Source organism: Amblyraja radiata, chromosome 4 (assembly GCF_010909765.2).
Source record: "Amblyraja radiata isolate CabotCenter1 chromosome 4, sAmbRad1.1.pri, whole genome shotgun sequence".
Classification (NCBI taxonomy): Eukaryota; Metazoa; Chordata; class Chondrichthyes; order Rajiformes; family Rajidae; genus Amblyraja; species Amblyraja radiata.
Genome location: NC_045959.1, coordinates 71,047,453 through 71,072,857, shown reverse-complemented (window position 1 = coordinate 71,072,857; position 25,405 = coordinate 71,047,453). Strand labels below are relative to the sequence as shown.

Sequence of the window (25,405 nt, the reverse complement as noted above, 5' to 3'; positions counted from 1 at the left end):
GGATAGCAGTAAAATGATTGGTCCAAGTCAGCATGGATTTATGAAGGGGGAATCCTGCTTGACTAGTCTTATGGAATTTTTTGTGGATGTGACAAGTAAAATGGACTTTCAGAATTCCTTTGATAAGTTCCCACACAGGAGAATTGCGGGCAAAATTAGAGCACATGGTTTTGGGGGTAGGGTATTGACATGGATAGAGAATTGGTTGGCTGACAGGAAGCAAATAGTAGGAATAAATGAGTCCCTGTTAGAATGGCAGGCAGTGGCGAGTGGAGTGCCACAAGGCTCGGTGCTGGGGCCGTAACTATTTACAATATATATCAATAATTTAGATGATGGAATTAAAAGTAACACTAGCAAATTTGCAGATGACACAAAGCTGGGTGGCAGTGTGAACTGCGAAGAGGACGCTAGGAGGTTGCAGGGTGACTTGGACAGGTTGAGTGAGTGGGCAGATGCATGACAGATGCAGTTTTATGTAGTTATGAGGTTATCCAGTTTGGCGACAAGAACAAGGAGGCAGATTATTATCTCAATTGTGTCAGATTAGGAAAAAGGATAGTGCAACGAGACCTGGGTGTCCTTGTACACCAGTCACTGAAAGTAAACATTCAGGTACAACAGGGGGTGAAGAAAGCTAATGGCATGTTGGCCTTCATAACGTAGAAGTTTTGGTCTTCTAATTTGAGGAAGGACATCCTTGGTATTGAGGCAGTGCAGCATAGGTTCACAAGGTTAATCCCCGGGATGGCGGGACTGTCATATGAGGAAAGATTGGAAAGACTGGGCTTGTATTCATTTGTAATTTAGAAGGATGAGAGGGATTCTTATAGAAACATATAAAATTATAAAAGTACTGGACAAGCTAGATTCAGGAAAAATTTCCCAATGTTGGGGGAGTCCAGAACTAGTCTAAGAATAAAGGGGACACCATTTAAAACTGAGATGAGAGAAAACTTTTTCATCCATAGAATTGTGAATTTGTGGAATTCTCTGCCACAGAAGGCAGTAGAGGCCAATTCACTGGATGAATTTAAAAGTGAGTTAGATAGAGCCCTAGGGGCTAGTGGAATCAAGGGATATGGGGTGAAGGCAGGCACGGGTTACTGATTGTCTATGATCATCCATGACCACATTGAATGGCAGTGCTGGCTCGAATGGCCAAATGGCTTCCTCCTGCACCTATTTCCTATGTTTCTATGTAATTATAATTTCAAGTAGAAATGTGAGGAAGGAATTGGGATCCCCAAAGGGACCATAGGAGTCAATAAGTGAGAATGATATATTGAGAGCTCCAGTGTAGGAGGGAAGGAAGCAGAGAGAGTTAAGGAGAGACTTCTGAGTCCAGTTGTCATGGGGTAAAGATCTGTAATGTGTTACAAATATCAGAGATATTACTGAACACTGGAAAGAAGTGTATAACTCAGATGTACAAAGCATTGCAGAGATACAAATATACATTTAAAATGTGACGTGGATATTTTCTTCAGAGAAACCTTTCCATAGAAAGCATTTTATAATGATGCATCACAACTTGGTTTGGAAACAGCTCCATCCAACACTGCAAGAAATTGCAGCGAATTGTGGACGCAGCCCAGACCATCACATAAACTAACCTCACTTCTATTGACTCCATTTATACCTCACACTGCCTCGGCGAGGCCAACACCATAATCAAGGACAAGTTGCATCCTGGCCACTCCTCCTTCTCCCCTCTCCCATCAGGCAAAAGGTATAGAAGTGTGAAATTGCACACCACCAGATTTGGGGACAATTTCTTCCCAGCTGTTATCAGGCAACTGGATCATCCGAATACAACCAGAGAGCAGTGCTGAATTTCTATCTACCTCATAGATGACCCTCGGACTATCCTTGATCAGACTTTGCTGGTTTTACCTTGCACTAAACGTTATTCCCTTATCATCTATCTGTATACTGTAAGTGGGTCGATTGTAATCATGTATTATCTTTCTGCTGACTGGTTAGCATGCAACAAAAGCTTTTCACTGTCCCTCAGTACACGTGATAATTAGCCAGGATTTTGCCATGAATGCAATGTGCCTTTTCATGCCTTTTTTTTAATGATTTCACCAGGATAATGCCTTTTTCACAATCGAGTGCCTAAATCAGCTTTTTTGTTGCCGCTTTGCTAAAAGGTCATGCTATTTTCTCTAGTTGTACCATGATTACAATGACATTTTCTATGTTAACACATTAATATTAATAAGTTATTATTAACGTGTTAACACAGTATAACTTACAAGAAAACTTCCACCACCGTGGCAAAACCTGGGGTGCCCAACGTTGGTCATTCATTTGTTCGTGCCGCTGCCCGCTGGTTCAGTCTTCTCCAAGATTTATTTAAGAAAGAACTGCAGATGCTGGAAAAATTGATGGTAGACAAAAAATGCTGGAGAAACTCAGCAGGTGAGGCAGCATCTATGGAGAGAAGGAATAGGCGATGTTTCGGTCAAGACCCTTCTTCGGACTGATGTGGGGGGGGCAGGAAAAAGAAAGGAAGAAGCGGAGACAGTAAGGCCAGAAGGAAGGCTGGGAAGGGGGAGGAGGGAGAAGACAAGGGCTACCTAAAATTAGATAAGTCAATGTTGATACCGCTGGGGTGTAGACTACCCAAGTGAAATACCCAAGCTTGTCTCCTCACTACATTTACTGCTGGCTCCAGTCGCAAATCTGAGTTTTCGAGTGATCTGTGCAAGGCATTCATTGACTGCTGGAATTCCACTGTGGAAATTGGTAAACAAATCTCTCAGAGGTTTTTTAGAGAAATACACAGAGGAACATATACCAAGTGAGTCATCATTACGGAAAAATTATGTTGACAGCCACTTCAACGTTGTTGTGCAGAAAATTAGAGATGAAGTTACATGCAACAAAATATGGATCTCAATGCTGTGTGGAGATATGTTGCCAGTGTGGTCATCGGTATACTGGAGGCAGGTCAACCATCAAAGGAGTATTTGTTGACATCGGAAGTATTGGAGAAGTCAAGCAGCTCAACTATTGCTCGGTTGTTTATATCTTCACTTGCTGTACTTTGGCCAGAAGGTATATAACACACGAGAATGTTCTTCTGTATGTGAGTTAAAATTTTATTCCCCAAAATGTTGCATTTGACATGCTTAGCTCAAGGACTTCATAGAATTGCCAAGCACATACGTAGCTTGTTTCCAAATGTCGATCGCCTAGTTTCCAATGTCAAGAAAATCTTCCTCAAAGCCGTCACATGTGAAGTTGTTCAAGGAAATGGCACCCAAAATTCAGCTACCTCCTCAGCCCATTTTGACTAGGTGGGGTACATTGCTCTCTGCTGCACTCTAATATGCTGCACATTTTGAAAAGATAAAATAAATCGTCAAATATTTTGAAGAAGAAGAATCTGCTACAGTCAGGATCGTCAGTGAAATTATGCAGAAAAAGTCTCTCCACTGCAATCTTGTGTTTATTGCTTCCAATTTTGTAAACATCCCACAAGCTATCATTTCCCTTGAGAAACATGGCAAAACATTCAACAAAGTAACTGACGATATTCATAAAGATCCTGGTGATGTTGGTAAAGACATAAAAGGAAAATGTGAAAGAGTGATTTTAGCTAAGAAAGATCTGGAAGAAATAGAAAACATAGCTAAAGTTCTCAAAGGTAGTTGTAATGCACAATATATCAACATGAATATAGAGTATGTAGCTTCTTTTGGGTATGCACCAGTGACCTCAGCTGAGGTAGAAAGAAGTTTTTCACAACTGAAGCCTATTCTGTCTGACAGATGGCATAGTTTAACATAGTTAGATAATTTGAAAAAAATGCCAATAATTATGTGCAACCAGGCAACTTTGGTCATTTAGTATACCTTTATATTACCATTTTTAACCATATTTTGGTGGTGGAAATAAATGGCTTTTTATGCCTTTTTTTTTGTCAAAAAATGCCTTAATCGTGCCTTTTTTGTAATTTTATTATGCCTTTTTGCCTGCCTCTTTCAGAGTTTTTTAGTGCCTAAACAACCTGGCTCTAGTGATAATAAACTGAACTGATTGAATTTTCTGAGAAATTGAAGAGGGTAATTGTCTTCTTTGCATATCCTTTCATTTGCTTGTTTATTGATCCAATATCAATGACATGTATACATTAGGATAGGTAGTTTTCAGTGTACTAATCTCAACAGTGTTTACTAGTCCAATTAAATGTTGACCAACTTTAGCTGTCTGGACATTTTAACGTTCTGTTGTTTAATAGTTTTAACATTATATTCCTGCACTCTGCTAGTAATTCCATATCATTATACACATTTAGCAATCAGGAACAGCCAAGTTATTATGAGCAGTGCATTTTATTAATTTATTGATATATTTGGTCTTATAGAGTCAAGAAGTACATGTTTTCATTTCTGATATTAAAGCATTTTATTTTCCATATTTGTTTCGTTGGTATCCCTTTGAAGCCGGATTTCTCTTTTCAGATAAATTTCTTATTCCTTCATAACACGATTATACTGATTATGTTCCGTAGTGTGAGCATTACATTTGATTTTTTAAGCCTTAGCAAAATGTATCCATAGTTCTTGGTGTGGCTTTATTAATGGAAAGTGAGGAACAAAGAGAAATGTTTTTCCATTAAAGACAATTAAGTGCAAGTAAAGCTATAATACACAAAAGGTAAACAACATACTTGCTAAATGAGAACTTAGTATTCATTCGTAAAGAGGAAGATGACTGAACTTTATTGTCTTCCCTCACAGTGGGAAACATTGATTCCGCTGTGTGGGGATGCTCATGTTAAATTCTTTTGTGTGTTGTTTTCCTTTTATTCGTATGGCTGTATGGTAACTCAAATTTCACTGTACCAATTGGTGCATGTGACAATAAATGTAAACTTAAACTTAGTGGTGAATTCAATGAATTTAACATTAGCACGAGATATCTAAAAATGTCAATGGGCCAAACTGTGTGAGGGAAAGTACATAATGTGGGAGGGAATAGGACATAAAACTGAAAATTACCTAAAATGGATGGCTTGAAAGAATTCTGGAGAAATATATTTTCTAGATTCCAAATTCTGTCTTCCATTGAAAATGGCAAAAAGCATTTAAGTCATTTGCAAAAAGTATTTAAGAAGAACACATTGATCAATTTAAGATTTGTGGGATAATATAATCATAGATACTGTGCCAAGTATCTGTTGCAAAAGGAAATGACCTGGATTTATGAAAGAAGCTACTAGCATGACAGGTAGCTGATGAGGTATAGGATGATGAGGTACACTTTGTGAATAAGCAGTATAATTCCATATTGGTTGGCTGGATGGTTTTATTAAAAAAAAAGTAAAGGCATGGTTATATAGATTGTAAATTGGTTGAAAGATAAAAGGTAGAAATTAATTTTCAATCACATATGCTGAATGTATAATATTACTGTATTAATACATTGACTCTGCTTCCAATATGCAGTTCCAATGCAGGTCTGATCAAGCTATATTTTAAATGGTATAAACATGTCATAGGATGGATATAGACAAACTATTTATTTAAATGATTCAGTCCTCGTTAATGATTGCGATTCTGCAAATAACTTATGCTTCATTATTTTCTTTTTTTTCTCAGTCTCTCAGGTTGCCCGATTGCTGCAGCGGAGAAACTGGCCAAATCACAAGACAAACCGAATGATCTCACAAGGATTGGACAAAGCTCAGACCAAATGCTGAGGTAGTTATATTTTTTTTTCAATTTTCTCAATGTAGTCATAACTACCTTACACTACCTAGTAAGGAGTACAAGCTTTGGTGGGTAATTTCAATTTCACTGTCTTATTTGGACAAATCTTACAGAGAACATTGAAGAATACAGATAGACACACCATGCTGGAGTAACTCAGCGGGACAGGCAGCATCTCTGGATAGAAGGAGATTGGTGACCTTTTGGGCCGAGACCCTTCTTCAGACCCGAATCATCACCCATTCCTTCTATCTAGAAATGCTGAGTTACTCCAGCATTTTGTGTCTATCTTCAGTGTAAACTATCATTTGCAGTTCCTTCCTACACTTCCAAGAATGCAGCACAGGAACAGGCCCTTCAGCCCACAATGCTTGTGCCGAACAAAATGTCAAATTAAATTGATCTCTTCAGCCTGAACTAGATCCATATCCCTCCATGTGTAAATTAAAAACTTGCCCTGTGCCACTTGAAGCCATTTTAACTGATTACCACTCCATTGATACCAAAAGAAAGATTCAAAGCAATTAAACTAAACAAAGGGCATCATAGAACATTCCACACTTTTTTTGCCCAGTTTATATGTAAGCCTTTTAATTTTAATTGTTGAAAGACTGCCATGTAAATCAATGGCATTACTTGAGCCAGATACTATGCAGATAGAGTGCAGAGCAATGAATAATTGTGGAGGTGACAATGAATAAAGGGCAAACAAAATCTAGAAGAATGATAAGAGGAGAAGAAGAAATTTCTCAGCAGCACTGCGGATCTCAAAAGTTCTGCTCCTTGTTAGTTGGAATCCTGTGGCAGTTGTAATAGAGATACTGCCACCTGCAGCAGATTCTCCCCTGAGTTATATATTAGATCTCATATTTGTCTCATTGAGATCATAAGACTAGGCTATTCGACCCATTGAGTCTGCTCTGCCATTCAATCAGGTCTGATCTATTTTTCTATGAGCTATCAGAACCCCTTTCATCTGCTTTCTCCCCATAACCTTTGACACCCTTACCAATCAAGAAACCATCAATCCCTGCTTTAAAACTAACCAATGAGTTGGGCTCCACCGCTATCTGAGGCAATTATATGGGACCGATTAACATTAATTTTACTGCTTGCAAGCATAAGGACATCAATACTGCCTATAGTCTTTTTTGTCCAACAAACCTTTAAAAATCACCTCAAGGTCATCTTTTGGATATTCTGAATATATAGCCTGATCAGTTATTTTTGCATTTCTGATACTGGCAAGACATTTCTGTGACTATGTTCTCTTGTGTCATATTTGGTTCTAAAGCAAGGTGGATTGGCGGGTTATGTCCTGCCCAGAATTTCATAGTGAAAGATGTAAAGGAAAAAAATCTGCTTTGAATGCTTTTCACATTTTTGCCTTATCATGGGCAAGAAGTAAAGACCACTGTTCTTGTTGCTCCAATGTGCCACCTGGTGGGATAATTAAGGAATGACACTGACAGCGGCTCAAAAGGGCTGGAATATCCTGCCTGAGAATCTGCAGTTTACAGGAAAGGAAATAAGCAACCTAGTGTATGGTTTTGAACAAAAAACAAATTGCTGAAGGGTTTAGAGGGCTATGGGCCAAATGCAGGCAAATGGACATTGAGCCAAATTGGTCGGCATGGACGAAGTGGGCCAAAGGACCTGTTTCCCTGCTGTATTGTGCTATGTTTCTCTAATTCGGTGGAGGAACTCAGCAGATAAAGCAGCATCTATGGAGGTGAGGGGAAGTCGATCTCGCACTGGTCCTGAGGCAAAATGTTGACTGTACCTTAGCCTCCTACTGACTTCCTACTGACCTGCTGATTTCCTCCAGCAGTTTGTATTTTGCAGTTTAGTTTAGTTTAGTTTATTGTCACGTGTACATAAATACAGTGAAAAGTTTATGTTGTTGCGTGCTATCCAGTCAGCGGAAAGACTATGCATGATTACAATCAAGCCGCCCACACTGTACTGATACAGGTTAAAGGAAATAATGTTTATTGCAAGATAAGGTGCAGAAATGTCCAATTAAAGATAGTTTGAGGATCTCCAATGAGGTAGATGGTAGCTTTGGACCGCTCTCTAGTTGGTACTAGTATGGTTCAGTTGCCTGATAACAGCTAGGAAGAAACTGTCCCTGAATCTGGAGGTGTGCATTATCACACTTCTGTACCGATTGCCTGATGGGAGAGGAGAGAGCAGGGAGTGTCCAGGGTGGGACTCATCCTTGATTATGCTGCAGATGGAGTCAATGGAAGGGAGGTTGGTTTGGATGATGGTCTGGCCTGCGTCTACAATTCTCTCTCATTTCTAGTGGGATAGTCTCTTGTGTCTCTTATTAATAATCTTTCCATACTTTCCATAGGCCAATGTGTCTGGTGAAGCAAATGGAGATCGCACACTTCAGCTATGGATCAACGCAGCCCATTAGCACCTGCCATACCAACATATCTAAGGAACTAGACAAATATACTAAGGCTCCATTTGATTATGCCAGCTTTGATGCACAAGTATTTGGAAAACACACAGTATCTTCAAAAGTTCAAGAATGGGAAGCTGTTCAATTTTGTGAATGTAAGTATTGAAGAAAAGGATGATGTGCATAGATAGGAAAGGTTTAGAGTGATTAGACATGGCTAAAGGGGACTAGCTTAGATGTGGCATCTTGGTCAGTATGGATGAGTTGGGCCAAAGGGCATATTTCCTTGCTGTATGACTCTAATAGCATTGGGGCATTAGAAAAGAGAAATTATTAATGGAAAATAGAGCTGAATGGTTTCCCAGAGTATCTCCAGCAGAACTCGCATAGAAATTCCAGGAAAACTAAAGCAGCCTTAAGATATTGTTCTTGGAGGTTCCTTAGCTGGTTAGTAAGAGTTGGGTTTTCAAAATAATCCTCTCCCCTGCACCCCACCTGCAAATTGAACACTAGGAAATGGAATTAGGAGCAGAAGGTCCATAGTCCTCCTACCTCAGGTGTCCACTTCAAGTAAGCATCCTGCTCAATGAAGCCACAAGAGAGCGCAGCTGCTGGAATCTAGAATAAAAATCAATCTGCTGGGAGAGCTCAGCAGGTCAGGCAGCATCTGCGGAGATACATTGATTGACGATGTTTCAGGCTGGGACCCTCCATCCTCTAGCAATTTGCATCCTGTTCAGGCATCCTGCTCATTATACAACATGCAAACTGTTTGGGGTACATCCAATTCTCAGGAATGGAACCCTATTATAAGCTAGGGAAGACCTGTATATCATTCAAACAGAAAGATAGCTTAAATGTTAGCAAATACACTGAACTGTACAATTCTAAGAAGGTACTGTCTAAATGTTAATATCAATGTCACCTGCATCTGTTATCAGCCAACCAGTTTACAAGTCCAGTGGCTTATTCCAGCCGAGTGCCCAGGGCTTCCGTTCAAAGTCCATGCCAGTCCGGTATCTACAGTTATATTCAGGATACTGAAACCACTCATATAGCAGCTGCGGCCATCCTCAATCTATCCACACGCTGTAGAGAGATGCCACAGAACCTTTCCACGAAGCCACAGGATTTGTCAACTAAGGTGAGACAATTCATGTAAATTTACAATGAAAAATGTGAACTGTGAAATTTCAGTCCTGTTTTGTGGGGAGCTGCAGTAACCATGGCCAGTTCCTGCTGTAGATGGGACATGTTAGGCGGTGTGGACAAGTTGGGCCGAAGGCCTGTTTCCACACTGTATGACTGTGACTTCTTGAAGTAATCCCTCGGTTGTTACTCCACTTCCCTGCTTTAACCCATTACCTCCCTGAACTTCTTCCATACCATCTATCTCCCATGAACCACAATACTCGAACCCCATCTCTTTTCCTGAAACCCCCACCTCCTAAACCATCGCCTAATACAAGCATTACATTAATTGCTTCATAGGTGAAGATAATGGCACTGCTGCACTTTGAGATGACTGTTCACATTTCCTTAGACTGGAGAGGACTGGTGAGAAAGAAACGGGCATGGCTGTAACCGCCAACACAATTGATGCAGAGACGTCACATACAAATTTTATTGCCCAACCGCAGTCAGTAACTAAAAAGAAAAAAATGACATTTATTTGTTCTGCACGAGTATTGCCCATCCCAAAAATAATGGTGGTGGGACACTTTGTCATCACCGATAAATTGACTTCACATGACTGAAATACATCCTCAAGAAAGCATCCCACTTATAGCGTGGGATTCAATGGGAAAAGTGGGTTCGTACTACAGAGGGTCATGACGGTTTCCAAGGAAAGCAGTCCCTGCATAATGTGGGGAGATGGCAGTGTAGGACCTACACAATGAATGGGAGGGTATTACGGAGAGTTGCTCAACAAAGGAACCATTGTGTATGATTCCAGGGATTCGTGTAGATTGTATTGAGATTGATGAAGAAACATTAACTCAAACTAAAACTAAAGTGTTTAATGAACACTTGAAATGCCAAGGTATATAAGGCATGGATTAAGTACTGAAAGTTTGGGTGGTATGAATCGGTACATAATGGTTGTCATGGACATGGTAGGCTGAAGTGTTATTGAAGAATCAGAGTTTTTTTGCAAACTTTGAGATCTGACAGATGATAGATTTGCTCATCAAGGTACTGGATTACATTTCCATTTGCAGTAACATGCAAAAGCTGTATCTCCACCCTGCTGATTGACCTTCTGCAAAATAATCTTCAAAGTAGTGCAACCCCTCTAATAGTAGATTGCTTTTTAATCTAGGACTGTGGATCACATGCAAATGTTAAATAATAACAGTTGTGGGCATCTTTTAATACAGAGCACAGACATAGAAGTGGATGAAAATGGAACCCTGGACTTAAGCATGAACAAAAATAGAAACCGGGATAAAGTCACCACTCACAGTTCTCTGGGAACCACGCCAGAATCTCCTCCATCATACCTAAATAGTATCTTGATAACTCCACAGTACTACCAAGCACTGTGTGAGCAAGAGGGATGGGTTTCACCTGTTAACTACTCTAAAGCACAAATAGAGAAGGAAGAGGATAAAGAGGTAACCAAAAAGTATTTCTCGTTGGTAATTTATGTAGTCTGTAATAAGTTGTTGTTGAGAGGTGCTTTAATGCTGAATGTTAATTTTGTTGTAGAACCGTTTGCAGTGTGTTGTGAATGAAAGCTCTTGCAGAGATTTTGTTATCCATTGTTTCCTTCGAAGCAGTGGTTGCAGAAATGCAAATCTAGAAGCCACATCTGCAAATAATTACTTCTAATTTATTAATTTTCACAATGTTCTTCCAACCACTGCTCACTGAGGGAATTTTACTATAAAATAAATAAGTTAAACCTTTACATTGCAGATCTTGACCTTGGATGCTATCTGTGTGGAGTTTGCACATTTTCCCTGTGACCACGTGGGTTTCCTCCCACATCTCAAAGACGTGTGGGTTTGTAGTTTAATTGGTCTCTCCTAATATGTAAGGTGTGGATGAGAAAGTGGGTTAACATAGCACTAATGCGAAGGGGTGACCAATGGTCGACGCAGACTCTGTGGACCAAAGGGCCTGTTTCCATGTTGTCTCTGAACAAATAAACAAATTAAGTAATAGTTTATGGATTCAGAACTTATTAAGAAAATAATGGTAAGGGTACTGGTAATATAAGCTTTGTTTAGATGGATAAAGCATGGAAACAGCCCCTTTAGCCCACTGAGTCCGCACCGACCAATGATCACCTGTACACTAGTTCTATCCTACACACTAGGGACACTTTACAGAAACCTACAAACCTGCATGTCTTTGGAAAGTGGGAGGAAGCTAGAGTAGGTGGAAACCCATGTGATCACAGAGAGAACGTACAAGTCAGGGTCGAATCCAGGTCTCTGGTACTGTAAGGCAGCAACTCTACCACTCAACTGCTGTCTGAGGTGTCATTTTTCCATTGTCTTCCCATTTTGGGGTTTGTACTATTCACTATTGCATTGTGTTGAATTGGTTCCACATTGTTTTGTTGGCCTGGAGTTTCCAGCTGGTTGGTGTTTTCTTTGGCACAATTTCCCTGATGTTACACAAAACATTGTTAAATTTGATCTGCAAATTACAGTTCTTCAACCCACAAACTGACAGCAGTTCCAGTGAAATTAAACATGGTTGGAACCTCGATAATTGTATTTGATTTTCTTTTCATCATTCAGTGAGGACACAATCAATAAGCTAGACTCTCAGGCAAGAGCTACTGGCAGCTACTTTTGAAAGATTTGACTGACTACAAACGAATTAGAAAGTAATGATGTACATTTTTTTTTAAAGTGCATTAGCAATGATTAACAATAGAGGTACTCATAGGCGTTGAATTGATGCTGCGATTTGATGATGAGATAGATGCTGAGTCTAAAGGGCCTGTCTCACTTGGCCGTCATTTGCGCGCCATTACGCAACCTCGTAGTCGTATTGAGACGCATGGGTAGCGTGTGGGCTACGCGGGACAGTTGCATGGAGAAGCGCGGAGAGTTATGGAGTTACGCGCGGTATCGCGCGATGCTCCAGGATTTTGTAGGGCACAAAATCTTCGCGCGCCTCCAGCATGACGTATAGCGTATGCACATGGGCGTATATTGTGGTCGCACGCAGGCGTCCTGATCTCGTACGTGCAGCGCGTGGTGACACATGATTATGTCACTGTGCGTAAAGGGCCTGTCCCACTTGGCCGTCATTTGCGCGTAAATTACGCAACATCATTTACGCGTAAATTACACTACATCATTTACGCGTCACGACGAGCGTGACATGACACGCACGTGATGCGCGATGACATAGGCTGTGATGCGCGGCCGCACGCTGCATTGCATGATTGTGTGATGTACAAAATCTTTGTGCGCCATTTGCGTGACGCGCAAATGACGGCCAAGTGGGACAGGCCTTTAACCAATGGCCGCCGCGCGCCGCCTATATGCAGTCGGCCACAATGAGAAAATAATTACGCCGTAAGCATCACTGCTTTCAGAGTAATGCCTTCAGAGTAACACCTTAATAAGTATTTTTGAAACATCCTTAGTTAAGGATGTTTCATAAATTAACATCCAGGTAAGGATTGCAGATTTTATATCCTAAAAGAACACTAGTAACCAAATTAGTTTTTTTTTAAATAACCACCAACAATTTTACTAATACAATTTTTTTTTTAAATTGCAAACTAATTCTTAAGCTGGGTTCAAACCCTCAAACTGCTATAATGGAATACAATTTTGTGTTTGTTGGGAGTAATTTGGAAAGTTTAAAAGTAAATGAATTTTTCTAGCAAACTATAGTTTTATCAATGTTTCACTTAACAAATGATGTCAATACACTGACGCTACTTGCAGAGCAGATAAAATATTTGAAGGCGCGACCGTTGCGCTACCGCCGCGCGACTGTCGCGCGTCATCAGTCACTACCGGCCTGTCGCGTAAATGACGACCAAGTGGGACAGGCCCTTTACTGTTAAAATGTTCTGTGTGTTATCACGTGTCCCCTGGCCTTGATGCCACTGTCCAACAATGTTGCAGTTTTTCAATTCACAACCTCCAAAGATTTACTAACCTGTGTGAACCTTTTGTGTAATAAAGCTGCTGTGACGTGGGATAATTCATCGCATTATAGCCACGTCAAAGCAAGTAATTACTGTAATCAATTTTACCACTTTAATATATTGAGAACTTCTCATTAACAGCATTTTATTAACGTAATCATGTTTTGAAGTACGCTCGAATAGTGCTGGTCATTTGCAGATTCTACAATCAATCATGTAGATATGAGTTTGAAGAGGTAGCTCATAAATGTGGGTGGCGCATTGGCGCAGCTGCTAGAGCCACCACCTCTCAGCGCCAGAGACCCAGGTTCGATCCTGACCTCAGGTGCTAACTGTGTGCAGTTCGCATGTTCTCCCTGTGACCACGTGGGTTTCCCCCAAGTGCTATGGTTTCTTCCCCATCCCAAATACGTGATGGTTTGTAAGTTACATTGGCCCTCTGTAAATTTCCCCTAGTGTGTCGGGAGTGGAAGAGAAAGTAGGATAACATGTATAACACTGGAGTATGGTGTACAATTTTGGTCGCCCAATTATAGGAAGGATGTCAACAAAATAGATAGAGTACAGAGGAGATTTACTAGAATGTTGCCTGGGTTTCAACAACTAAGTTACAGAGAAAGGTTGAATAAGTTAGGTCTTTATTCTCTGGAGCGCAGAAGGTTAAGGGGGGGACTTGATAGAGGTCTTTAAAATGATGAGAGGGACAGACAGAGTTGATGTGGACCAGCTTTTCCCTTTGAGAATAGGGAAGATTCAAACAAGAGGACATGACTTCAGAATTAAGGGACAGAAGTTTAGGGGTAACATGAGGGGGAACTTCTTTACTCAGAGAGTGGTAGCGGTGTGGAATGAGCTTCCAGTGGAAGTGGTGGAGGCAGGTTCGTTGGTATCATTTAAAAATAAATTGGATAGGCATATGGATGAGAAGGGAATGGAGGGTTATGGTATGAGTGCAGGCAGGTGGGACTAAGGGTAAAAGGTTGTTCGGCACGGACTTGTAGGGCCGAGATGGCCTGTTTCCGTGCTGTAATTGTTATATGGTTATATGGTTAACATAGAACTAGTGTGAACGGGTGACCAACGGTCAGTCGGCATGGACTCGGTGGGCAGGGGGGCCAGTTTCCATGCTGTTTCTCTAAACTAAATTAAATTAAATCTTTTCCTGAATTGGTATAATTGTGGGTGCTGGAATTGCGAACAACACCCAGACCAGATCTCTTTAATATATTGAGAATTTCTCATTAAAAACATTTTATTAACACAATTATGTTTTGACGTATGCCCCAATAGTTCTGGTCATTTTCAGATTCTACAATCAATCATGTTGAGTGCTGGAATTGTTGACAGCACATATAGCAGATCTCCATCTTAATGTTACCTGGTTCATTACACTTGCAGAGAGAAGACTTTGGCCCAAACGATGGAATGGAAGAGAGAAGATATCCTGGTGAGGTTACTGTTCCGAGTCCTCATTCCAAAGTTCCATGCAAGGAGTCAAAGAAAGAGCTCATCACGTAAGTAGCTGCCCACCATGCATTCTTTATGTACGCCGTGCTATAAAAACGTACCTCTATATTAACTGAGCCTTTTATACCTTAGACTTTAGAGATACAGCATGAAAAATCAGGCCCTTCAGCCCACCAAGTCCGTGCCAATCAGTGATCACCCCATACATTAGCACTATCCTACGCACTAGGGAAAATTTACTGTTTTACCAAAGCCAATTAACCTACAAACCTATGCATCATTTGAGTGTGGGAGGAACCCGGAGCACCCGGAGTAAAACCACATGGTCACAGGAAAAGTACAAACTCCGTATAGACAGCACCCACAGTTGGGATAGTACCCTGGTCTCTGGTGCTGTGAGGCAGCTGCTCTACCGCTACAACACTATGCCGCGCTACTACACCACTGTGCTGCCCTAAAGTCATAAATTCTCACAATGTTTGCAGCTTCTTTCTTGCCATATCCCATGCTAGTTATTTTATATCAAACACTCATCTAGTTCAATATTACGAATCTGCCTCCATTATTGTACAGTAAATTCCAGAGCCTGAAAGCATAAAAGATATAGCTTCATATTACACTTTCCTTTTTTTGTGTGCAATTTGCCTCTGAATCCCCTTGCTCTGAATCTCATTCTCATTTGAAACAGATCCCTAGTTGTTACCATACCTACAATCTTTGTGATCTTAAATACCTCTATCAACCTACGCTTTTCCAATGAAAACAATCCCAGGTATTTCCTGTTAATCCATTTAGCTACAGTTCTGCATCTTGGAAATCATTTCAAGTAATCTGGGCAATAGTTAAAAATCATATGATGTTCATTGAAATTTCGGCCTATAAATCCTACTTTCCACTGAAGTACATGGAGGAGTGTTTCATAGATACACACAAAATGCTTGAGGAACTCAGCACCTCTGGAAAAATGGATAGGTGGCATTTTGAGTCGGCACCTTTCTTCAGAGTGTTCCATAATAGGTTTATCCAGGCCAGCCAGGGTATTACTTTTATGCAAGCAAATTGTATCAAGAATAATGTATCTAAACCCTACAATTTGTAGGCCTGGACCATACACCTGGACCATTTCCGACATTTCCCTACTATTTCTAGACCTCACTATCTCCATCGCAGGTGATAGACTACTGACCGACATCCACTATAAACCCACTGAATCCCATGGCTATCTGGACTACCCTTCTTCCCACCCTGCTTCCTGTAAGGACTCCATCCCCATCTCCAATTCCTCCATCTACGCCAGATCTGCACCCAGGATGAGGTGTTCCACCCAGGGCATCGGAGATGTCCTCATTCTTCAGGGTTCACCTCTTCTACTATAGATGAGGCTCTCACCAGGGTCTCTTCTACCCTGTAACTCTGCTTTCACTCCCCATCCCCCCAATCGTAACAAGGACAGAGTCCCCCTTGTCCTCACCTTCCACCCTACCACCCGTCACATACAACAAATAATCCTCCAACATTTTTGCCACCTCCAACGTGATCCCACCACCGGCCGCATCTTCCCATCTCCTCCCCTGTCGGCTATCCGCAGAGATCGCTCCCTCCGTAACTCCCTGGTCAATTCGTCCCTTCCAATCCAAACCACCCCCTCGCCTGGCACTTGCTACACTTGTCACTTTACCTCCCCCCTTGACTCCATTCAAGAACCCAAGCAGTCTTTCCAGGTGCGGCAGAGGTTCACCTGCACCTCCTCCAAACTCATCTATTGAATTCGCTGCTATAGATGTCATCTGATTTACATCGGTGAGACCAAGCATAGGCTTGGCGATCGCTTCCCCCAATACCTCCGCTCAGTTCACAATAACCAAACTGATCTCCCGGTGGCTCAGCACTTCAACTCCCCCTCCCATTCTGAATCCGACCTTTCTGTCCTGGGCCTCCTCCATGGCCAGAGTGAGGACCACCGTAAATTGGAGGAACAGCACCTCATAATTCGCTTGGGCAGTTTGCACCCCAGCGGTATGAACATTGACTTCTCTAATTTCAGGCAGTCCCTGCTTTCTCCTCCCCTTATCAGCTCTCCCTCAGCCCTCTGGCTCCTCCACTTCCTTTCTTCTTCCCACCCCCCCACCGTCACATCAGTCTGAAGAAGGGTCTTGACCCCCAACGTTGCCGATTTCCCTCGCTCCATAGATGCTGCCTCACCCACTGAGTTTCTCCAGCATTTTTGTTTACCCGCCATTCAATATGATCATGGTTGATCATCCAAAATCAGTACCCTGTTCCTGCTTTCTCGCCATATCCCTTGCTTCCATTAGCCCTAAGAGCTATATCTACCTCTCTCTTGAAAACATTTTGGACAGGTACATGGATAGGAAAGGTGTAGAGTGATATGGACCAAAAGCGGGCAGGTGGGACTAGTGTAGATGAGATATCTTGGTCGGCAAGGGCAAGTTGGACCGAAAGCCCTGTTTCTGTGCTCCGTGTCTCTATGGCTGACATACCTAACAGTATTCACTAATCAATCGTACAACACAATGCAGCCACTGAGTACATAAACCTGTGGAGAGGATATTTCCACTAGTGTGAGAGTCTAGGACCAGAGGACGCAACCTCAGACAGAATAAAAGTAGATACTTTTAGAAAGGAGATGAGGAGGAATTTCTTTTGCCTGAAGGTGGTGAATCTGTGGAATTCATTGCCACAGACGGCTGTGAAGGTCGTCTTTGGGTATCTTTAAGCCGGGGATTGATAGGTTCTTGATTAGTAAAGGTGTCAAAAGGTTAAGGGAAGAAGGCAGGAGAGTGGGGTTGAGAAAGAAGATAAATCTGAATTGATTGAAAGGCAGAGCAGCTTCGATGGTTCAAATTTCATAAATCTGCTCCGATGTCTTATGAACTAATGAACTTATGAAAACATATGCATGAAACTGAGTTCATATGCATCAATTCCTCATATTCATCCTACTATTAACTCTTGTGCTATTAATTCTTCACTTACGATGGCAAGTTAATTTCTGCATCTTAAGTGCTAAAGCTATCTCATGTAAGATCAGTTATATCTAAGTCAAATAACTCTGTCCCTTTCACCCACCCTTAAATTTCAAAGAGGCCATTTTGTCAATTTTCCTTAGTTAACTGGAAGAATGATGATTTAAACAAAAATAACAATTAAACACTACATGTGAAATTGTGAGCATGTATTGGCACAAAGCAATTGGCAGGAATCTTTCATGAAAGTTACGCGTTCAACTTTGTGGCAGTGCTGCAATGAGATGTCAATGCAGAGCAGTCAAATCAGGCTATGGTTGTGGATGCACTCAAGAGAACTCAGGAAGTAACATGTGTGGGAAGGAACTGCAGATTCCTCAATAACTCAGCGGGACAGACAGGCAGCATCTCTGAAGAGAAAGAATGGGTGACATTTTGCATCGACACCCTTCTTCAGACTCAAGATTCCAGTCTGAAGAAGGGTCTGTAAACGAAATGTCACCCATTCCTTCTATCCAGAGGTGCTGCCTGTCCCACTGAGTTACTCCAGCATTTTTGTCTAACTCCTGGAAGTAACATGTACAGAAATTGTAAGTTAAATTCACTTCTGTTCTGAAAGCTGATTTATGTTCATTTCATAAGCAAATTTGGAGCTGTATTTACCAATAACTGTTCTGCAGTGTACTGAAAGTGTGAAAGAAACTTTATAAATTTCACATTCCACTTAAGAAGAGTGCCACTAATTTATCATATTAAAGTTACCATAATGATGTGCTGTTTGTTTGTGTAAGAACCCTCCCACTTCTTTCTTTCTGAATTTTCCAGATTAAAAATGTAAACAAATAGCAAAAGCCTATGTAATAACCAGTTCTGACAAAATTCTTGAAGAATCTTAACAAAAAAACTTTATGTTCTAAGCTTAAAATTACCCTTTAATCATATTTGTCAGCGTACGATTTGTGGGATGACTTTTAGGGTTGCAATAAAATATAATCTTAACAATATAAGCATAGGTATTCCTGTATTAAATGTATAACTGCCAGCTTGGATGAATCCCATTTCAATCGCGCTAGTACTGTTAAACTGACCTTATTTTCATGTTTCATAGTTGCCCTACCCCGGGATGTGATGGAAGTGGCCATGTAACTGGAAATTATGCATCACACCGAAGGTACGTGAAAGCACTTATCTTCATGCTCATCAACCTGGAGCGACAATGAATTAATAGAGTAAACCCCCTTGGCACTTTAGCAGGTTTTATTGTAATGCAGTGATATTATTGTTTTAATGTTTGTTGTCCTGTATTTGATTATACAGTGGAAATGTCTATTTTACACTGTAATATTACCATCTATGTGAATGAGTTAGGTTTGGCACAAGCAGGATGCAAATTAGTTTAGTTACGCAGCATGGAAACAGGTCCTTAGGTCTACCGTGTCCACGCCGACCAACGATCACCCATACACTGGTTCAATGTTATTTAATGTTATCCCAGTTTTGCATCTTACACACGAGGGGCAATTCACAGAAGCAAATTAACCTACAAACCTGCAAACCCTGGAATGCGGGAGAAAACCGGAGCACCCAGAGAAAACCCACACAGTCGTAAGGAGAATGTACAAACTTTGTACAGACAACACCGTAGTCAGGATTGAACCGAGGTCTCTGGTGCTGCAAGGCAGCAACTCTACCGCTGTGCCACTGTGCCTCCCTGTATTGTATTGTATCATTACATAGTGGTTCACACCTGTACGAATGTAATAATAACCCTACAATTGCAGTCTCAAATCTTAATCTCTTGTAAGTGCCCATAATGTCAGTTGTACCACATAGCACATTTATAGTGTTACTGCAGATTTTTGTTTTTCTTTTATGAAAGTGAGCACTCTCGCATTTATTGGCATGGAGTGCAGCTGCAAAATATGTGTACACCTGCGCTAAGCTTTGTAACAAAGTGCAAGTTACAAATGTAATGTAACTTCAATCTTGTTAATAACGCTTTGTATTCTGCTGCAGTCTTCTTCTGCTTTCACTCAATATCTGTGGCCTGTAACAAGTTGTAAAAATAATTTATACTAAATAAGCGTAATTTCTATACTATGCAATCTGCCAGAAACTGTATCTTTTAAAAACAGAAAATTGGCCTACAGTTTGAGGCTAAATTAAATGCAGTTCTCTTGTAGATTGTGTATTTGTTCTCAAAACATCCTTGGTGCCTGCTGCGCTTATCTAACTGGACACACTACAATGATATAGCATGTTTGTGATTTTAAAAGGAGAAACATCTATGACGTGACTAACCTAAGTTTTTCTTTTGAAATTTTCCATTCAAGGATAAGTGACATACGTGTTTTTTCTATCCCCACCACCAAACATTAAAAAAACATCTCAGGCTGTTACTGTAACTAACACCAATACCAATAAATAGTTTGATATTAGTTAAAGAAAATCAGTAATATGGCACATAATATATAAAGAACCAGTTCAAAGGGCGGATGAGCTTCTAGTGAGCCAACGGCCATCCACACTTCAGTAGAAGTTGTGATCACTGTCGTACATAGCATTGTAAGGCACTGTGCCCGTTAATGTTTTCAACAATGATGATGAGTTGAAACTAGCATAAATTTGCATGTTTTTGTTTATGCAAACTTATGATTTTATATAGACCATAGTATTGTTTCATATAGTTTTACAGACAGTTTTACAATTTTATAGTTTTACAAACAAACCTACGGCTAGAATATTAACTAATAATATACTATCTATGAAATTCCAATTATCAAGGGGCAATAGACAAGGATGCTCATTATCACCGCTGTTATTTGCTCTGGTAATTGAACCTCTAGCTGAAAGAATCAGAACACACCCGGATATTTGCGGTTATAAAACAAAATATTCAAATAACATAATATCTTTATACGCAGACGATGTACTACTGTACATCACAAAACCCCAAATTAGTATACCAAACATATTCAATCTAATTGAGGACTTTGGATCTTTCTCAGGATACAGAATAAATTGGAACAAAAGTGAAATTATGGTCGATAAAACCGAAAGACTCAACACATCTCTTAAAATTCCCCTTTAAAATAGCTACAGAAAAATTTAAATATTTAGGAATTGAAATTACTAGAAATTATCAAGCTATGTTTAATGCCAATTATAGTCCCTTACTTAAGAAACTAAATACTTTAATCAAATTCTGGAAAACGCTCCCGATGTCTTTAATAGGTCGAATAAATGCTATAAAAATGATCTTTCTACCACAAATCCTATACCTATTTCAATCAATCCCTATATACCTTCCAAAAAAGTTTTTCAAAAAACTGGACTCAGACATCACAAATTTTATATGGGACTATAAATCCCACAGAATACAAAGAACACATCTGAGCAAACCCAAAGAGCTGGGTGGTCTAGCACTCCCTAACTTTATGTACTATAATTGGGCAGTAAATATTAAAGATATGATTCACCTGCTGGACAACTCTGCCCAGCAGGTGGACTGGATTGTAATGGAGAGAGAGGACTGCTCCCCGTGTAATATAGGAGCGATTCTCCTCTCACCAATGAATCTGAATAACACAAATTACAATAAAAATCCAATTATACATAGCACAATTAGAAATTGGAAACAAATAAAACCGAATCTAAAATTAAGTTTGACAGACAGTTAATAATATTATGTCAGTGTTTACCCAAAAAAATAGAGAATGCATTGATAGCTCCAATGCTGAAGAGGCCTTTAGACTGACAAATAAATAGGCAAGATGTAAAAGATTAAAAGATTACAGTGCTGGGATTAACCTAGATGGTCAAAAATGTCAGCATGAACATGGTGGGCCAAAGGACCAATTTCTGTATTTTATAGCACTGTGATTATCAGCAAAGAACAAGGGCATAAATCATGGGGCTTTAGCAAATATACATACTTAATATAGGTTAGTGGGCTTTAAAAATTGAGCATAATTCACTGCTGCAACAATCCATGTAAGTTTAACACAAGTTACTGAGGACAAACCTCTGTCTCCAATGTCTGATGATGATGATGCAGAGGTAAGGGCATCACCACCGAGTGACTTCTTCCAAAACTGTGCATGTGTGAAGAAATCAAGGGTTCTCGAGGTAATCTCCCCACTGAAATTGTATAACAAACAAAGAAGACCCTAGAGACTGCAGATGCTTGAATCTTGAGTGCTGGAGTAATTCAGCAGGCCAGGCATAGTCAGTAGGGGAAATGGACAGTGATGTTTAGGGTCAGAAGTCTTCTTCAGACTGTAGTGGGCAGGGGTAGATTATGTAGACCATTATAATAACAGTTGACTTTGATAGACATATAATAGTAGTCAAAGTAGACTATGAGCTGCATTCTTCAGAATGTGCACTATATGATTTCATTGCAAAAATATATATGGCCATTTTCATGGTAATGGGGTAATTTACATTAATTGGACAAACATTAGTCATTGTTCTGGTGAAACTGGAACTATTTAGAGTCAAAGAGTGATACTTTGTGGAAACAGGCCCTTTGGCTCAACTCGCCCACACCGGTCAACAATGTCCCAGCTACACTAGTCCCACTTGCCTGCGCTTGATCCATATTCCTCCAAACCTGATCTATCCATGTACCGGCCTAACTGTTTCTTATATGATGGGATAGTCCCAGCCTCAACTACCTCCTCTAGCAGCTTGTTCCATACACCCACCACCCTTTGTGTGAAAAAGTTAACCCTCAGATTCCTATTAAATCCTTTCCCCTCCACCTTGAACCTATGTCCTCTGGTTTTCGATTCCCCTAGTCTGGGAAAAAGACTGTGCATCTACCCAATCTATTCCTCTCATGACTTTGTATACACCTGTAAGATCTCCCCTCGTCGGCCTGCACTCCATGGAATGAGACCCAGCCTACTCAACCTTCTCTATAGCTCACACCCTCTAGTTCTGGAAACATCTTCGTAAATCTTTTCTCAACCCTTTCAAGCATGACAATATCTTTCCTACAACCTGGTGCCCAGAACTGAACACAATATTCTAAATGCTGTCTCACCAATGTCTTATACAACTGCAACATGACCTCCCAACTTCTATACTCCATATTCTGACTGGTTTAACTTTCAATACATTTCAAACTGTAAATATACTTTTCTCCACAGTAAAAAAGTACATACTGGTAATCAGAAATTTCAAAACACCACCCTTAATTTTATCTTAAATTTTCAATGTTAGCTTCTATTAAAATTAAAATTTAAACTCGAGTATAGGAATTATGCAAGGAGGTTAAACAATGTTGTATATTCTCATGTTTCTATGAAGTAGATAATGGCAGTAGGAGGATGTACATTGGACCACTCATTCACCAGCTCATCACTGTCAATATTTCAAATCTATGCAAACTGATAATTATCAGTCAAAACCTTGCAGTAATCCCTGCTGACTGGTTAGCATGCAACAAACGTTTTTCACTGTACCTCGGTACACGTGACAACAAACTAAGCTGGAACTCCAGCAAATTAATCTGAACCAGCCAGTTTGTTAAATTTTATTTTTTTGTGGACTTTTAGAAGTTTACATAATCAGAGAAATATGGAAAACCTAATATCCAGTTTTCTGACTGGATAGTCTGAATCTGAAAGCACGATTCACTGTTGACAGGTAAAGGTATTGTGTTTCTCCATCATGTATTTTTCATTTAGAAAACATTAACATTATTAAAAAGGTAAGGGAAATAAATATTTGTTTTTTATTTGCAGTGTATCTGGCTGTCCTTTGGCTGATAAAAGCCTCAAGAGTCTAATGGCTGCAAGTTCCCAGGAATTGAAGTATGCTCATTTATCTATCTTCCTGATATCTTTCCATAGTTATTTTCGATGGCAGCTCAAATGACTGGATTGCAGCATTCTTCACTCTTTCTTAACCTAGTGTTTTGAAAATGAGTATGATCTGGGCTTCTCCAGTAGTTTAATCAATTAAAGGCCTGTCCCACCTGCCGATTTTTTTCAGCGACTCCTGGCATCATATCAGTGTCACCAAAAGATTTTGAACATTTCAAAATCCAGCAGCGACAAAATAAATGTTGTGACACTTGAAAAAACACCGCGCTTCATACGTCGTCATGTCGCGTCACCGCCGCATCACGCCGTGTATTTTTCGATGACCTGATACGTCAATCAATGATGCCGGCAGTCGCTGAAAAAATCGCCGTGGGACAGGCCCTTTAGTCTCAGAATGGGCAGGAAGTGATTGTTTTGTTTTGTGTATCTTCTCTGGAGGGTGGATATTGGCCAGGTTGGCACTTAGTTACTAGTGAGTGATGTGTGCGTGTGTGTGTGTGTATTGTGTTTTGTGTTTGTATCCAGAGAGAGAACTGGACTAGGTTCACTTTCTGAATCTTCGTGGTCAAGTTACCTGAAAGTATGCATTATGGAGAATCGTGGATTTTGAAGTGTACCAAAAAGTGTGCGTATATGAGTTACTCCCTTCAGGAAACCTTTTGAAGAAATAAACCGTTCTGATAAGAATGTCTTTTGTTGTACACTTCAGTGGTGTGAAAAAACATGCTATGTTCATATTATTAATATATTAATAACTAGCAGGAGCAAGGTCGTCTACATTTATTTGCATTATATTTGTAACCTTGTCCAGGTTTTTGGGAGAGTTATAGTCCAAAGCAAACATTAATTGATGAATTGATTCATCACACTGAAAGAGGACAAACAGGATGAACATTAGCCTGAGGTCTTTCCGTACTGTTTCATAACAGTTAACAAGCATAGGAGGAAAGGTTCAAAATATCCATCAAGTCAGACAACATCTGTAAAAGGCGAATTGTGGGATTAATGTTTTAGTTGATGACCTGTCACCAGAAATATCTTCTCACTGCAGATGCTGCTTGCAATGTTGCTTCAGCTTGTGATAAATCAACTTCAGCCTTTTGTAACATAAGGCAAATAGATCAAATATGAATAAAGCCTACAATCACCAGACTCTATTGCACTGAGTGATTGTGTTCAAATCTTTTCAATTGTTTAGATATGAATGGATTTTTGTTCTAGAGGAATAAAAAGTCTATATTACAACAAGGGTAGAATTTAGTTAACAATTACCAGCAAAATCTAACTTTCAGATTATAAATTCATGTGATAAGAGCAGAATTAGGCAAAGCGTTATTTTTTTAATCTTTAGTATTGCCGTTCCTAAAATGTTTTAATGAAGTGAAGCAAACAAATATTTTCTCACGTATTTTTTCCCAAATCGTTTGCAGTACTATCCAGAGATTGTTCTTTAATTCCTGGAGGTTTGAGGACAATTTAGCAAGGGTGCCTCCTCTATAGTTTGGCATCAAGATGACAAATGCAAAAATGTAACAGAAGTACAGAAGGTTTTGGTGGCACAGTAACTCAGCTGGTAGAGTTGCAGCCTCAAAGCACCAGAGACTCAGGTTCCCTAATTTCCCTTTCCCTTCAGTCTGAAGAAAGGTCTCGACCCGAAACATCACCTATTCTTTTTCTCCAGAGATGCTGCCTGACCCGCTTGAGTTACCCCAGCATTTTGTGTCTAACTCAGGTTTGATCCTGACCTCAAGTGCTGAATATGTGGAGTTTGCACGTTCTCCCTGTGACTGTGTAGATTTTGGCCGAGTGCTCTGGTTTCCACTCACATCCCAAAGACATGAGAGTTTTTA

At 40.2% G+C, this 25,405-nt stretch overlaps 1 protein-coding gene across 1 annotated transcript in view; it reads left to right on the top strand.

Annotated features, from left to right (window-relative positions):
* st18 (ST18 C2H2C-type zinc finger transcription factor) overlaps nucleotides 1–25,405 on the top strand; it is an 85,376-nt gene that overhangs the window by 35,361 nt on the left and 24,610 nt on the right. Inside the window, exons 5-11 of the mRNA XM_033019717.1 lie at nucleotides 5,616–5,717; nucleotides 8,086–8,294; nucleotides 9,081–9,283; nucleotides 10,521–10,757; nucleotides 14,666–14,781; nucleotides 18,830–18,892; nucleotides 23,475–23,543. Of these exons, the coding sequence (XP_032875608.1) occupies nucleotides 5,616–5,717; nucleotides 8,086–8,294; nucleotides 9,081–9,283; nucleotides 10,521–10,757; nucleotides 14,666–14,781; nucleotides 18,830–18,892; nucleotides 23,475–23,543 (999 nt within the window). The remainder of the gene's footprint in view (nucleotides 1–5,615; nucleotides 5,718–8,085; nucleotides 8,295–9,080; nucleotides 9,284–10,520; nucleotides 10,758–14,665; nucleotides 14,782–18,829; nucleotides 18,893–23,474; nucleotides 23,544–25,405) is intronic.